At 40.9% G+C, this 17187-nt stretch overlaps 1 protein-coding gene across 1 annotated transcript in view; it reads right to left on the reverse strand.

Annotated features, from left to right (window-relative positions):
• Positions 1 to 13888, reverse strand: part of WDFY2 (WD repeat and FYVE domain containing 2) — a 164751-nt gene extending 150863 nt beyond the window's left edge. Inside the window, exon 1 of the mRNA XM_033104237.1 lies at positions 12480 to 13888. Coding sequence (XP_032960128.1) covers positions 12480 to 12616 — 137 coding nt within the window. The 5' untranslated portion in view covers positions 12617 to 13888. The remainder of the gene's footprint in view (positions 1 to 12479) is intronic.
• Positions 13889 to 17187: the final 3299 nt, after the last annotated feature.

The following is a 17187-nucleotide window of genomic DNA, read 5'->3' on the forward strand; positions in this document are numbered from 1 at the left end:
GAAGGAATGAATGCCCCATCCTCCCTTGTAGCTTGACGGGCTTATAACAGAGTTATGACCAGATGTGAAGCTGAAAGCCAAAGAGCCATCTTCAACCCTGGGGCCTCCATATGCTGGAGATGGCAGAACAGAAAGAGATTAAGGACCACCTATCTCCAGATGTTTTGTTAGGTGAGAGAAATAAGCCCGTACTTAGTTAGGCCTAGCTGATAAACACCCCCCTCAGCTACTCGGCCTTCCTCATTCACAGAGCCTGCTGTCCATCAGTAAATGCAGCCCTTCCTGGTATCACTCAAAGTCGTATCTATCATTCTGTAAAGAAGGGCATCACAAGGTGTAAAAGGGATGTCTACCCTCTTTCTACGTGGTTAGTATTGTCCTTTATTGATTGGTTAGCTGATACGCTAGCTTTTTCTCTAAAAAACCAAATTCAGCCTGTTGTGATTTCCATGGAGGCTACATACGGGTCCTCCCACACCTTCCTAAACAGAGGCTGAGAGAAGTGCTGGAGACACAGTGAGGCTGAACGGAAGCGCTGCAGAGACCGATAACCCAGCGTGCACACACATCCCCACTCTGCCTCTCCTGGCTGCATCTGATCCCTCATGGTTCAAATGAGAGTAAAACACTAGCTTCATGAAATCATCTTGAGGATTAAATAAGAAAAGGCACATAAAAGGCTTAACACTGAGCCTGGCACATGGTATGGACTCAGTAAATGTTAATATCCTTGAGGTTTTTCGGCCCCCTCCCTGAAATAGGATACATACTGTGTCCATATGCGCTTAACAGCCTGGTTTTATGTCATTTTTTGAATATGTTTGTTAAATGTATAATTAAATCTTATATTTATATTTTTATCAGGAAAAAAAATCTCTTATTTCACCATGTGTTTTGATTTGAAGTTTAGAAAATATGGTTACCATATGCAGTCTACTCACTAGTGCAGAAATTTGTCATATAACAATGGCTTTTGCTCAGCAAACATTCATAATGAAATACCTACCCATTCCTAGCTTTACATTTACTATAAGAAAATAGTGGTCAATATGTCAAATCAGCAAATGAGGAGAAAATGGTTATTGGAACATGTCAAGTACTATATGAGCAGATTTCAAGGAAAACAGGGCAATGAAAGTCATGAGAACAGCAAGAGTCAGTGTTCATTATTCTGCTGCTATTAGAGCAATAACCAACAACACACCAAGCTACAAGGGCACGAGCTCATCTCCTGCCCACACCACCCAGCAGTGGGCACATGCTCAATTGCTGACCTTCATCTGTTTTTTGAGGCTTCCCCCCCCACCCTCATCCACAGGCTAAACAGTGATTGCCATATTCCTGCAACATGACCCCACTTCTGGCCACCATCCCAGAGTGGACAGCTGACCCTGGCTGGATCAGTCAGTCCCTTCCCAAGAAATTCTGGAACTGGGACTGGGGGCCCGATATCAATCTCTCCTTATCCATCTAGAACTGTAACAGGTAAAATTCAGAAGGAACTGGGAACCATGTTCCGCCATGTGAAGTAAGTAAGAAATACAGGAAGCCAGTGAGAGAGAAGAATGAAGCAGACAGATAAACCCAAGAGCAGCAGGAAGAGGGAACTTGGGCCCACATGCATCCCTGTCCTTGGATTCTGCAAGACACTTGAGCCTCCTCCAGGAAATGCCAGAGCTGGTTTCTGTTCCCAGCACCAAAGAAAACTAAGAGACTCCACCGCAACTAGTTGACAAAGTGACCCCTTCCTCACTGTGGACTAACACACAGCACAAAACTCCATGGCTCTGGTTTTGCCTAGTATGTTCCAAGTCCTGAACTAGAGGCCTTAAGAAACACAGTGACGAGGAGATCACAGCGTAAGACGAACAAAAAATGTCAATGCATGTGAGCAAGTGTTGTAATAAACACATGAAGAGTGTGCTGAGGGCACGCAGCTATCAGAAGATGAGGAGGAGGAGGAAGGGGCCACGTGCAAGCACTGCTAATCCCCAGCGCAGTTTTACAAGCCAAAGTCTGCAGCAGCTAAAGCAGACATGGCCACACAGATCCATTCTCAGGGCACCCGTCAAAGCATGTGCAAACCTTACCAAGTCTTGCTTTCGTAAAATCTTAAAACCCGTAAGTGGGAGGGGGCTTAACTTTTCTCAGTATAGCCTTCTGATTTTTACATAGGCATGTACTATCACCTTAAAAATAAGTGTCATTATGTTTTAAATGTAACTAAGTATCAATTTTTCCTGCTATCTTGCATTCAAATATTCAGAGCTTCAGCTATTGTATGGATTAATTAGTCCCCGTGGAAAATGAACTACCAAATAACTAACCTTTTTTAACCTTAAGATCTTGTTTCTTTTGTACTATGATTGTTTATATAAATTGTAGGCACTCTCCTAGCTCAATTACATTTCAAATAACTAAAATGTTTCCACATTTTGTTCCATTCTCTCCCCAAATACATCCAGTATTTGTCACCAGCTTTAACCTCACTTTTCCACATATGTAGGCATGGACTTTTATGTGAAACCCACAGTTTTAAACCTTGGCTACTAATTCAAACTTCTAAAAGCATCTGTATAGACAAAATCTGTCCGAAGGGGGCTTGAGCCCACCAGCTGCTGGTTTATAACGTCCAGGCTTCCAGCTGAGTGCAGCTTAGTTAGTTTTATCGCTACCTCAATGTGTTCCCCATGGAAGACCCAGAGTATACAGCCCTGCCTCCAGGAGACCAGTGGGGACAATGGACACACCATGCAGGACAAGATGGCAAACAGAGAGAGAGGAAAAGCCTGCAAAGGAGAACACAGCACCAACCAGCCACACACCTCTCCCTGACCACCGGCTCCAACAGGGTAAGTCCGAGAAGTGGCAGTAAAAAGATAACAGAGAAATCCCACCCTTATATATCTAGAGAAGAAATAAAGAGGCTCAGAACCATATGAACGCAAACAAACAAAAATGCAACAGCCCACCTTTGTGTATTCAAGGTAGATTCTCAAAACAGTCAGTCCTTAATGGAACCATAGAAACAAAAAAAGCTTACCTACTTAGAGGCATGGTGGTATCATAAACCAAACAATAAAATTTTTACTGAACATCCATGCTCCGAGTACAATGCCAGGCGCTACAGGAATATCAACTCATGTAAACAGCCCAACAACCTAGGAGGAATCATTATTCTCAATTTACAGATGCAGAAACTGAGATGCTGAAATCCTAAAGTTTGCGAAAGAGCCACTCATCTGGAGACAAGTGATTCCTTTCCTATTAATTTTCTGACCTGGCCAGAGAGATTCAAGCTATTATTGTAGACACATAATGGCAAGTAGTCAAGGACAACTCATTACCTTCAATGATTAAAAGTGGAGAACTGGTATTATTAAAAGAAGCTGAGATCCTCAAAACACAATAGAACCTGTAAGTAGGTCCTGTTGATAATGAGAATTTAATTTTGTGATAAAGGCAGTTTCACAAATAAAAACAAAAGAAAGCATAAAGACCATTCAATAAGTGATGCTGAAATAATTCAACAGCAAATTTTAGAAATTCCTTAATTTACACCATCCAATGAAATACACTCCAAATAAATCAACAAGTTGTTTTTTCACCAAAGTATATAAGTAGGATGAAAGAAAAATAAATATTCAACGAATCTCTGGGGAAACTATTACTTTAAAAAATGGAAAATGATGGAAGAAATTTCAATTATAAAAAAAGATGGTTAAACTAAAAAGTAAACGTTTTCTATGTAAAAAAATAAAAAGGCAAACAATGGATTGTAAGACATATATGGATATACAGTAACAGACATAGTGTTAATATCCTTACTATAGCTATAAGATATGCGCACGCACACAACACTGTTCAGAAGAACAAGGAGACTTCAATGGAGAAACGGACAAATGACAGGAACAGACAATTCACAAAAGGAAAAATAACAAGTAAATAAGCAAATAGAAAAATATTCACTAGTCAGCCAAAACATACAAATTAAACACCAATGAAATGTCACTATTTTATCAAATAAATTATGAAGAAGAATTTTAAAATAATAAATATCCATGGCTGGTTAAATGTGGCAAAATTCTCATATGTCACTATAAACATTATAGGTAGCACAAACATTTTGAAGAGCAATATGGCAATCTTCGTATAATTTTTCCTAAAGAAATAACCCAAAAGTCTGGGAGGGGAAAAAAAAAACCTATATGAACAACAAGGTTCATCACAGCATTTATAAAACTGAAAATAATGTAAATGTCCAACAGTAAGTGATGGATAAATTACCATGTACCGGGCTGGCCCGGTGGCTCTGGCGGTTAGAGCTCCATGTTCCTAACTCCGAAGGCTGCCGGTTCGATTCCCACATGGGCCAGTGGGCTCTCAACCACAAGGTTGCCAGTTCAATCCCTCGAGTCCCGCAAGGGATGGTGAGCAGCACCCCCTGCAACTAAGATTGAACACAGCACCTTGAGCTGAGCTGCCACTGAGCTCCCGGATGGTTCAGTTGGTTGGAGTGCGTCCTCTCAACCACCAGGTTGCCAGTTCGACTCCTGGAAGGGATGGTGGGCTGCGCCCCCTGCAACTAACAACGGCAACTGGACCTGGAGCTGAGCTGCGCCCTCCACAACTAAGACTGAAAGGACAACAACTTGACTTGGGGAAAAAAAAAAAGTCCTGGAGGTACACACTGTTCCCCAATAAAGTCCTGTTCCCCTTAAAAAAAAAAAAGTACAAAATAGTCATAAAAAAATTACCATGTACCCACTAGATTATCAGCACCTTGAGAGCAAGATGTCTTGTTCATGATGGGAGATCCAGGGACAAGTTCATACAGCACAAGCATTAAATAAGTATGAGTGAATACGTAAGGAAAGGAAAAGTATACAGCCACTTAAAATAATGGTTAAAGGACTAAGTAGTTGGTGGCAGAATTTTAAGTAGGGGCAAGAATATAAAAGTATATGATTATACTCATATTTTTGAAAGCTGCATTAGAAAAACTACTAGGAGGGAATATATAAAACAAAACAGTCATTGTGCTGAGAGGATTGTAAGTAATTATACTTTATTATAGTTATATTATCTTTATTCAAAATGTAAACATACCCCAGAGGGATCACTACTATGATTACTTAAAATATAAGTTGATCCTGAGAAATTGAAAAGATAAAAAATTTAGTAACTAATGGAAAATGCATAAAAACCCTTGAACAGCTCCATTTTATAGGTAAATATGCCTAGCTAATAAGAAAAGCATAGTCATACAGAGAGGTGAGCAACTGACATTCCTAATTTAGATGAGACGCACCATTTCTGAGTCCTAACTCAGTAATAAAAGAACAATCACAAGAACCCAAAAACACCTGCCCAATTTGCTGTGCTTCGGGTTTTTTTCTGGATCTGAGCTGAAAGGGCTTATACTTGTTATCTTCTGACTTGGAGGCTTCTGGTAAGACAAGATCAATTATATGATCCCAGCGGGAATTCAGACAGGCAGGGTGGCCAGAGGTGGGGCAGCCTTGGGTGGGTGACAGTTTCTGAGTTGAACTGTATTTCCACCATCTAGAACACCAAAACTACACAGAGAGAGAAGGAGGGTACAAAACTTCAACAGTTTATCTAAGGCACTGTATTTCAAACTATTGTTCTCAACCCATATGGGTCATGAAATCAAATGAATGAGTCACAGCCGGGATTTTATGAAGGGTACAATAGAACAGAAAATCTCAGCATGCACGTCTCATTAAAATGATAGCATTTTATAAAACTTTTGTGTCAGTTATCTATGTGTGTCAAACTATGTGAGTCTTGGGTGTCAATGCTAAATACAGTTCGTACTATGACTTGTGGTCAAAAAAGTTTCAAAAGCATTAGACAACCCAGGCCCTGCAAACCACCCAGAGCTAAATTGTTCAGTATTTGAAATTAAAGGATTCGCCTAGAAGTAGGAATGTAGTGTATCCAGCTCAACTAGGTATCAGGCAAAACAAAACAAACACCTCTTTAATATTTCATCCAGGAATAAATAACCACCGCCATCCCAAGGCTTGAGAAAGTATCACTTTACAGTTGCCTCAAAAATTGCGTGCTACTTTTTCCCCTCTATGCACTTTTCTCCACTTGAGGCTATATGATGTGGTTGCAAATATTTTTCACTTATCTAGTCAGTATGTGAGCACGTCATAGTGCCAGAGTCACAGCTAGGAAATCCTATGCCCTCCTTTACCAGATGGAAAAACTGAGGCTTTGAGTGATGAGATGCCCTAGAAAATTCCCAAGGTCAATGCAGAGTACAGCTAAGTCTGACTCCCAGTCCCAGTTCTTTCCCAAGAATCTTTCAATTAAAGGCACACAGAGCACAAAGCAGCACTCCCTGCCAAGAGACAAGTAGATGACTTTTTTTCTTTTTTGCTCTTATTGTTAGTTTCTTACACACTCTGAATTAATTTTTCCTAATAACTAAATGAAGCATTTGGATGAGGCGGCTCCCTGCCCTTTAAAAAAAAAAAAAAAAAGTTAATGGTACTGCTTACTGAAGTTGCACAGGGAAGAGTTATTTTTTTCTGCATTAGGGAATTTCGAGGCTAATTGTGGTACTCTCCTGAAGAGACCTATCCATATAAAATTGAATGAGTGTTACCTCCTTCTATTCTGATACTGTGGTTGAGAAGAAAAGCTTGCCTTGATGGCCATTTTCTCTTCAGGGAAGTATATACTGTATGTAATTTATTTAGTGTTATAGATATCAATAGATCACTACTTGAAATAGTTTTAAACCACAATTTACTTATTGCTTTCTAAACACCACTAAGTGTTTTAATTTCCCCAAAACTGTTATTTTTTAATGACATCACAATTGTTCTCAGCAACAAACAGAAAATGTCTCCGTCTCAAAGCCAAATTCAAAGTGAAAACAGAGCCAGGGAAAGATGTCATGCAAGCAGAAAGCAGCATTTCTGTTTTTAAAGTTTTGATTTTGTGTTCTTGGAAAAGATCAGCTCTCTGAAGTCTCTTTCAGCTTATGATTTTTACCTTTATTTTTTCCCCAAAGTAACCCTTGAGGTATAAGATAACTGGTCAGGATTTCACAATCTGCGAAACATTCATTCCAGCAGTGTCAGAATTGCCACTCTAGTATTTTCCATTGTCTTGTCATATCCAGATGAATGTATTCTGCTTCAGACCTTTTGAGGTCCTGGCCAGAATCTGGTTTAATTGCATAACTTAAGCAGGAAATTCAGAACCATCTGTTTTGAGGTCCCTGGAAGCTACACCTCCTCAGTGAGCCTCCTTAAACGAGCTTACCCATAGCAATCTTTTCTTAAAAAGTCAGTCTATATTCTGACCTTTAGAGACACAGAGGCAGCCTGTTTCCAGACAGATTTGTTGGCATGAAGACTGCTTCATGTTCTAAATCCAGCATAAAAGTCTAATTTTCATCATACGGGGCATTTCCCATTTGGGGACCTTGAAACCAGCAATTATGACCACCAAGTGATGAGTCTCTAGAGCATAGTTGAAAGTTTATTTATTTTATGAAATTTAAATAGACTTGACATACTCAAAAATTAGTTTAGATGGGTTCTAATTTTGTCAACTTTAGAGACCTCACACCATCATTCTAAGAAGTCCTCAACTTTCAGAACCATGCTTACACTGTGGGAAAAACTTAAATTTGAATTACATTCAAACTTAAATTTGAATATGCAAGTGTTATAAAATGCATGATACGTAAAACTCCCAACAGAAGCTAAACTGAACTGAGCCAAGGTCTAAGAATGAGTGAAACTAATGGTTTCAACAAGAGAACTGAGATATTGCAATTGTATAATGAAAAGAATCAATGGTAAATGAACCAATAGTATAGGAATTTATAAAATGAAATGAAATTTTAAGGTATCTTTTCAAGAAACAGTCAAGTAGTCATAGCCACTTAGAATCATAGTTCAGAGATGGAAAAAAGGGCCTTAGAGATTTAAAAATCCAACCCCTCTCTGGTCCCAGCCCCTTCCCACCCCATCCCCTTTTTGCAATGTTACTTACCCTGGGCCAAAAGCAAAACGCTAAACTCCCCTCATGTTCAATTCAAATATCTTTGCTCTTGGAAACTCACAACCTACTCAGGACCATTCCATTCCAAACAGATGTCTGATCAACCAGTGTTTAATTTCATTCAATGGACATATATTGCCTTTCTCCTTTGTGCTAAGCACTGGGGATCGGGTCACTTTATAGGAGATAAAAATCTGATTCCTTTTGACTCATTCCAGGGGTTCTGTCTGCATTCAGGGTTTACAGAGAACACAGCTACATTGCATACACTGGTCCTGGATAAAGTCAGAAGACAAACAGCAGTTGCCCAGAGTCCCCTCCCCCACATCCCACCATCATATCCTCGGGGCTTTTTATCCAGGTAAGAACTCCAAATTCTTGCACCCAGAAATTTGTGAATTTTCACAATTATAGTTATTCCCCTGGAGTCACGAATTTTTCAGATTCTTCAAAGTGTGACACTCAGAGCTGGGTTCGGGATTCAAACAGACTGGCTGCTGAGTTTATACTCTTAACCAGTCCATTCTAGTGCCTCTCAACGAATAAGAGTTTTCTCTTCCTACTCTACCTAGAATATCCTTTCCTCACCTCTAGCTTTTTCACATGAACTCCAATTCATCCTGCAAGATCCATCTGGAGCAGAGTTCCTTTTCTCTAACCACCACAAGCAGAGGAGATTCCTAGACAACCCCAGAGGACATTGTTTGCACCTATCTTCATTCAGCCCATCTCCTTATATTGAGATTAAAAAAGAAAAAGAAAAAAAACAAAAACGCTTTTACCCATTGCATGGGGATAGACTACTAGTAATGGAACAATTTCCTATAATTCTTTAAATACTACCAAGAGTTACTGAAATTCTCTGTATGAATGCTAAGATTACTGACTTGTGTTAAGATATGCCTATAAAGAATTTACAAAGATAAAAGGTCTGGATGGAGCTAGGTCCTACCTGGAGGAAAGACTCTCCTGGCCTTCAACACTTGGAGAAGAAGCTGCCACTGGACGAGGAAACCCCTGCCAAGCTGCAAAATTGAGCCAAGATGTCTGGGAGGAAGCTCCTCAGCAAGGAATATTAAAACGGCATTTGCTCAGAAAAGACAGTCCAGAAAGAAGCTGGGGAAAAAGGATCTCAAGGTACCAAAGCTGGGCTTAAGATAGAATCCAGCTACAAGCAAAGTAGAGATACTCACACAAGGCTAGTGAGTTCTAGGAAAAAGCTGTTTTACGGCAGCAACAGAAATGTCTAATTATTGTTTTTGTTTCTTATATTCCCTTATATTTCTTCTCTTGATATCCAGTAAAGTTCCAGCCTGTCTTAACTATGCTAAGATGAACTGAAGGTGAGGGTTTTTATCTTCTCTTGGGCCTGAATATTAAAGTATTAGCAGTCCACCACAGAACCATAAGGGTGAAAATGGAAGTCCAAGTCTCCTCCCAAAAAGGTAAGACTCCTCCTGAGGAAGGTAAAATGTAGGGGACAGCAAAGACTGTGGAATCCAGCCACTCTTCCCCATCTGAAAATTCTCTTTTCAATTATAAATATTAGTGGCTGTGGTTTTATTATCTTCTAAAATTTCCTAAAAGGACCTTGTCGTTTTCACCAGTGTACTTGTAGTGTGCACATGTACTTGAAACACAGGAGAAACTCAAATGTTTGTTGAAGAAATGAATGAAATAACGCATGGCCTTCCAAAGTTTTAAGGCACCTTAAAGCCTGCCCATCCGTAAGTGTACATTTATTTGTCCACACAGGTTGTCATAAAATTCATTCAACAAATATCAGTTAAAGGTCTACAATAGGTAAGATGCTGTGCTTTCAGAAACAAAAACAGATCAGTTACTGATACAATGAATGTTTACTGAGAGCCTACTGTGTGCCAAGCACTATGCTAGGCCCCAAAGATACTATAACACAATAAATAAGATGCACATAGCACCTTAGGTAACTCATTGAGGAGATAAATGGACAAGTATCTATAATACTGTTCAAAATAGAAAATGTTCAATGTTTTCAAAGGTACAGATAAAAGCTATTGGAAGTCAGAGGTCAAAAAAAGAAACCAGGGTTTCAAAAGAATTTATAGGCAACCGCCATTCAGGAATGGGACATGATCAGTGGCTTAACCTTACAGTTCAGGAATAAAGACTACTAGTTTCTAGCTGAAACAGTTAATAGAAATGGCTTTGTAGGTTTAGATGGAAATCAATATTCTATCTTCATATCTTTATTGACAGTGACATTGGATTTTGAAAAGCAAGAATAGAGATCAATTCTGTTTTAATGAAAACCATAATCGAAAACGAGTTCTAAATAACAAAGTTATTTCCATGTAGTCCAAGTCTCCTCCTACAGAAACACAGACTTATGGATTTCAGTAATAATAAAATATATGTAAAGAAGAATCCTGAACTTATGGGTAGCCCTTATTTATTTAACTCTGTAATAAAATAAATTCTATTATTTACATTGTAAACTAGGAAAGTGAAAATTAAGCTAATATATAGCTAAACATCACATTTCTTTTGTCCTATAATCAAATGAAACTCATTTTCAGTTTCTTTCATATATGCTACTTTTAGCTTCTCCAAATACTTTGAAAGGCACCCTACTAAAGCTGTTTCCTTCAAGGTTAACAGACTGCTTTGGAAATCAGAAGACTTAGGAGCTAGGCCTGACTCTACCACCAGCAACATGAATTTGGGCAGGTAAATCCTCTGGCCTAAATTTTCTCATTTACAAAATGAAGCTGTTAGAGCAAATAACCTCTAAGAGCCCTCTGAACTCTTTAAAACAAAAACAAAAACATTAAAACCTGCCTCTACTTCCAAACCATCAACCAAAGCAAAAAGTTTCACAACTAGTATTAAAGGAATAGGTTTAACTACCTTTCTTCTTTTACTTGCTTCAATTAACTTACTTACAAATTTCCCACAGCAGTTAGGTTGAGCGGTTTCATCTCTAGTAGTTACAGACTGGGAAAAATTATGTCTATCAATATATTCCTTTAAATACAATTCTGTTACAAAAGACTTTGTAGGTCCAGAAGCAATCTCTTTAATAGAAGTTTGCCTCTATCAAAACTCACAAGATTTCTTTGTGAATTTCAAAAGGATTCTACATTCATGTATTACATTTCAGGCATGAATTTCTTTTGTTTATTGCAAACTGTTTGCCATTGGTGTTATGTTTACAACGTTTTCCATTGGATCTGCATAAGAAATGAATCCATTTGGCCATCTGTATGGAGTATGATGTAGATTCGTGCACGTCTTCAATATATTCATCCTAGTTATACGGAAATACCTACGATATGAATAAATCTATCAGGCAAGTTTTTTGAAGCCACATTGTATGCAAAGCACTAAATTGATTATAAAGACAGTAATGACACTGTGTTGCTTTACCTCTGCCTGCAATGTTAGGAGTCACAGAGAAAAAATATTCTCTCAGAATAATTTGAATTTACATTAGGAAAATCTAAGTACTGTTTTAAGTTTAAAGCTCCTTGTCATATATCTGTAAGTGTTAAATTTTTTAGGATGCTAGTAGATAGTATCAAAGCAACAATTCCAGAAAAATACCATAACTACTATATTTAAGCAGCAGTCCTATGAAAATTAGCATCGTCAGCCTAATTTCTGCAAACTAAAAGGCATTACATTAAAGCAAAAAACGCTTTTGTCTTTAAAATAAGGGAGAGTATTAAAGGCTCCACTTCTGCAAATTAAGCAAAAAGAAAGGAAGCAAGCAAAGAAGGAACTCAAGAGCTGTTTGCAGCAGTGGTCCCTTGCAAGTTCTAGGCGCTTCCCTCTGAACTCGAAGAGATTAAAAAAAAAAAAAAAGGAAGGCACCTCTCCTTTGGGCAGAAACCCAAAGTTACTCTTTTCACAACTTAGCAATATTCACTGAATTCAGTGTAAGATGTCCAGGAAACCTGGATTCGGTGGGAATGTCTGGCAGAAGAGTGGCATTGGCTTTCTCCGTTTGGAGCCCTAAGAACTGTACCAGAGAACTCCAAAACCCTCTGTTATTTTCGCAGAGGCGGCTCGGAGCATCCTCCCCAGGTACACACCTGCAGGGCCGGGCGGCTCCTCCCTCTCCCCCTCCCGTCCTCAGGGCTGGACCCAGAACCAGGGTGGCCCGCGTAGCGTTAGTCCACGGGCCTCCCTGGCGCCGGCAGGCGTCAACCGGCTCCGGAGGAGCCCAGAGCGTACGCCTCTGTCGGATCTCCGCTTCCCCGACCCAAGCAGCCGCGGCGGCGCACGATCCGACACCCGCACCACCAGGATGCGTATTATAATAAAAACTTAAAGGAGCTTGTCTACACTTGCGCCGACGTGGAAGCACAGCCCCTGATGCGGGTTCGAGGATCGCCAGCCCGTCCCGCCCCTCCTCGCGACAGAGGGGCAGCGGTCTGTACCTGTCCTCCGAGACGCTGATGACGCCCTCCTCCTTGGGAACGATCACGGCCATATTCACCACCTCCTGGGACCCCTCGACCCGCTGCAGCAAGATTGGCTTGCGGGTCAGCGGTTTGGGCTGGATCTCCGCCGCCATCGGAGGAGGGGGCGCGCCCGGGGCGCCGCTGCCAACCGCGCACTGGGGCCGGGCTGAGGAGACCGCTCGAGGACAGGCAAGAGCTGAAACAAGGACTCTGGTTGGCCCGAGCGGGAAGCCGGGGACCCGCGATCATAGCCTGGCCGCCGCCCCCGGGAACGACTCAGCGCTCCCGGCTTCGTGCACCGAAACCGCCACCACCGGCGCTACAACCCCGCGCCACCACCAGCGGAGGGGGCGGAGAGCCAGGGGGCGGAGCCGGTAAGGGGCGGGGCCTGCCGCAGGAGGTGGCCGCTGGTCGGCGCGAGGGCGGCGGCACTTCCGGAAGGGCGGTGGAGGAGGAGGAGGAGGGGAAACCTAAAAAAGGAGGCGGGGCGCTGACGGCCCAATGCGCTTGCGTCTGCCTACTGGTACATTTCCGCCCAGCCCCTCCGCAATTCCCAAACCTTTGCAGCACCTCCCCTAGAACGCATGCGCCTTATATGCTCTGCGGTGTTGTATCCTCGCCACCTTCCGCACCCAGTGTTTAGTCTCAACCCTCTTTAATCTCCGGTGAACGCGGTGTCCACACCACTGGGAAGGTGCTCGCCAGAGGTCCCGCCCCCTCCAAAATCCTTGAAAAGAGGGCGGAGAGTTGAGGCGGGGAAAAGCACGCCTGGGCGAGGCCGGAAAGAAGCGAGCGGAAAGGAGAGAAGCTGACTAGTTGTCTAGTTGGACATGACTGAGCATGCGCACAGGTTACCTGTCCTGAACGGCCTTAACAATGAAGTGCGGGGGGAGACCGTTTACCTCTCCCAGCATGCACCAGGCCCAGGCCACCGAGTGACACTCCATGGGCTCCTGGGAGTTGTAGTTTCTCGGAGCTTTTTTCCCCCTTGTCCTGGAATGACCTATCGCCCACTTATTTGCGCTCCAGGCGTTGGAAGCTCTGCATCTTCCCGGACCATTGGCTGAGTTTCGGCCAGGACTGACCTCTAAGGCAGAGAACTGAGGGGCGGACACTACTGAGCAGACAGTCGCTACGCCATTGGTTCCGACCGCTGCCCATACTTGTGGACCTACAAGGATAGCAAAAGAAGGGACTATCTCATACAAGTATCTTTGAGGGAGTTTAAAAATCATCTGTAGTGTCAACCTCCCCGTTTTCTTAGTGGCTAATTTACTAGTCCAAGGTTACTTTAGCTCCAAATTAGGTCTATAGGGGCTATAGTACCCACAGACTTGAACCCAGGCCTCACTACTCCTGGTCCTAACTTCTTTCCATTCCCCAGCAATCCAAACTTTCTTGCTTGCTCCAGAGACACTGGAGAGTCATTGTGATTATTGAATAAATGTTAGGTGCCTGGTGCAGGCCTGGCATGTGGTGTCCTTCATGACATGATAAACCCATCCAACAGTTAACAAGCCAGCTGAGAAGTGGTCGTGGTCTATGTGGTGCGATTGGGATGACAAGGGCCATAGAGCGCAAAAAAAGAATATGCCAGATCTGGGCAAAGAACGGGACAGGCCTTTTGGGAATGCATTTCTAAGGCAGATTTTTGGCAGCCAAGACAGTATGCTGCAAAGAACCTGTCTCAAAACAGTGCAACTCTACCACCTCCCATCTTTGCAGAAATTCTGTAAGGCCCCTGTAAGGGTGATTGAGATCTTTTCCAGCTTTGGGATCTAGAACAAGGTATTCCACCTCTCTAAGCCTTAGGCTCCCCATCTATCAAGTGGAGGATAATACCACCTACCATGGCTGGTTGTGAGGCTTACAAATCACATATTTTAAGTGCCTTCATGCACAATACGTCATTTAAGGTTTGGGGGATTAGGATGTGGACATATTTGGGGGGCCATTTTTTCAGCCTACCACAATGGTTTTAAAGGCCATCTGCATACTCCTGACTCTCATATTCTTATCTCTACCCCTGACCTTACTCCTGAACTCCAGATTAATATATCTAATGCTACTTCACTTTGTCACTTAACTGTTTAATAGATGTTCCAAATTCCTAAAGAGTATCTTCAAGTCTCCTGCATCATTCACCCAATTGTTCAAAACTAATTTCCTAGGAATTGTCCTTGATTCGTCTCTTTTACTCACAACCCATATCCTATTAACAAGTCCTATCAGCTCCACCTCCAAAGTATATCTTGAATGTTCTCACTTCTATCATTTCTACCCCAGTCCAACTCATCATAATCTCTGGCCTCTACTACCACAGTAGCTAACTCCTTCCCCTGCTCCTTCTCATTGAATCCTTTCCCCCAAAATTCATATAATTCATTTTTATCACAATAGCCAGAGGATTTTGTTTTAAAATATAAACCAGATCATTTACTCCTCTGCTTACAACTTATCTGTGGCTTACCATTGTACTTGGGAGAAAATGCCTCTCCAACCTTACCTCTCCTGCTCAGTACCTGTTCAGTGCTCTCCAAGCCCAGGTTTGGAAATTACCCAGAAACACCAACCTTCTTCCTGCTGATGGCCTTTGCACCAGCTATGTTCACTTCCTGGCTACTTTCTTCTCACCACTCAGGCTTTAGTTCCAATGTTAGCTCCTTAAAGAGTCTCACCCTCCCACCTCTAAAGTACCCCTACTTCTTAATAACACTCACTGTAATATCACCCTCTTTTGTTTTCCTCACAGTACTTAATGCTGCCCAAAATAATCTTGTTTCTTTCTGATCTATTCCTTGATCTTCCTCTTCTAGAAGAGAGATCCCAGCAAAGAAAGGACATTGTCTGCATGTTCATTATTGTATTTCTATCCCCTAGAAAAGTACCAGGCACGTGAGAAGGCATACTGTATTTGATGAATGAATGAATAGAAAGAAAAAGAGGCAGATCCAGATATGTTTAACTCTATTCCATTATAACATAATGGAAAGACTGGAATTTGTACCTTGCCCTAAATCCTAGGATGGAGAGTGATCTTCGGGAGAATATATGCAGCAGGCAGATGATGATACCAAGGTGAGTAATTAGCATCCAAGAGCATGCAATTGCAGAAAGCATACAACCACCAGTTTGAGAACTTCTGCCTGCTCTAGGAAATTAAGACTGTGCTGCCCCACTCTCCCACGCACAAGAAAGGCCATTTCGGTGGCGATCAAAGACAGAAAGGAGTAGCTTGTTAGAAACTTGCCAAACTCTTTTGTTCATATGTTACAGAATTTTGAAGAATTTCAGTATAAGGTTCTATATTTCAGAATCTCAGTTCGGATATCTTATAAATATTAACATTTATTATAAGTATTTTTATGCTCGAGGACTGTTTATTGATTCCCTTGTAATACTGCCTGAAATAAGTATACATATAAATTTAAAGTTTAAAATGTAGTTAATATAAGGCCATAAAGCTCTCATTTTACAAAGTTTCATCTACATTAACTGATCATTGCAATTGTTAGTATACAACAGGTCAAAAAGCATAAATATATTAGAATTTATATAAAAATTATTAAACATAAAAAGTAAAATTTTAACTAGAAATATTTAATGAAAATTATGCAAATGAATAAGACTAGATTTTTAAATTTCCCTCTATCCAAGGATAAATAATCACATATTGCTAAAATTAAGCAGGATTCAGTATTAATTCTATCTCTATATTTTATTTTGTAAATGTAAGAGCTAGAAACCTCATTTACATAAATAGATGGAGTTTAATTATATCAATATCACCGAATTCTTTGAACCCTTTCTGAGTTACATGTCAAAAAATCACATAATCAAGAGACAAGTTTTGTAAATCATACATCTGATAAGGGACTTGTAGCTAGAATATTTAAAGAATCCTTACAACTCAATAATAAAAAGACAAATAGCCCAGTTTTTTCAATTGGCCAAGAATCTGAATAGACATTTCTCTAAAGAAGATACACAAATGGCCAATAAGCACATGAAAAGATGCTCAACATCATTAGCTATCAAGGAAATGCAAATCAAAACCACAGTGACATACCACTTCACAACTACTAGGCTGGCCATGATAAAAAATAAAAATTAAAAATAAAAAGGCAGATAATGAAAAATGTTTGCAAAGATGTGGAGAACCTGGAGCCCCCTCGTACACTGCTGGTAGGAATACAAAATGGTGCAGCCTCCTAGAAAACAGTCTGGCAGTGCCTCAAAAGGTTAAACATAAAGTTACCATATGGCCCAGTAACTCTACTTCTAGATAAATATATACCCAAGAGAAAGGAAAACTTAGGTCTATACAAAAACCTGTACATGCGTGTTCATAGCAGCATTATTTATAATAGCAAAAAAATGGAAATGATCCAAATACCCATCAACTGATAAATGAATAAAATGTGGTACAGTAGTCCCCCTTTATCCATGATTTTGCTTTTTGAGATTTCAGTTACCTTCGGTCAACTGCAGTACGAAATTATTAAATGGAAAATTCCAGAGATGAACAATTCATAAGTTTTAAATCGTGCACCATTCTGAGCAGGGTGATGAAATCTCATGCTGCTATCTTGCCCAGGACATGAATCGTCCCTTTGTCCAGCATATCCATGCTGTGTACTCTCCCCACCCTTTAGTCATTTAGTAACTGTCTCAGTGATCACAT

Source organism: Rhinolophus ferrumequinum, chromosome 4 (genome assembly GCF_004115265.2).
Source record: "Rhinolophus ferrumequinum isolate MPI-CBG mRhiFer1 chromosome 4, mRhiFer1_v1.p, whole genome shotgun sequence".
Taxonomy (NCBI): Eukaryota; Metazoa; Chordata; class Mammalia; order Chiroptera; family Rhinolophidae; genus Rhinolophus; species Rhinolophus ferrumequinum.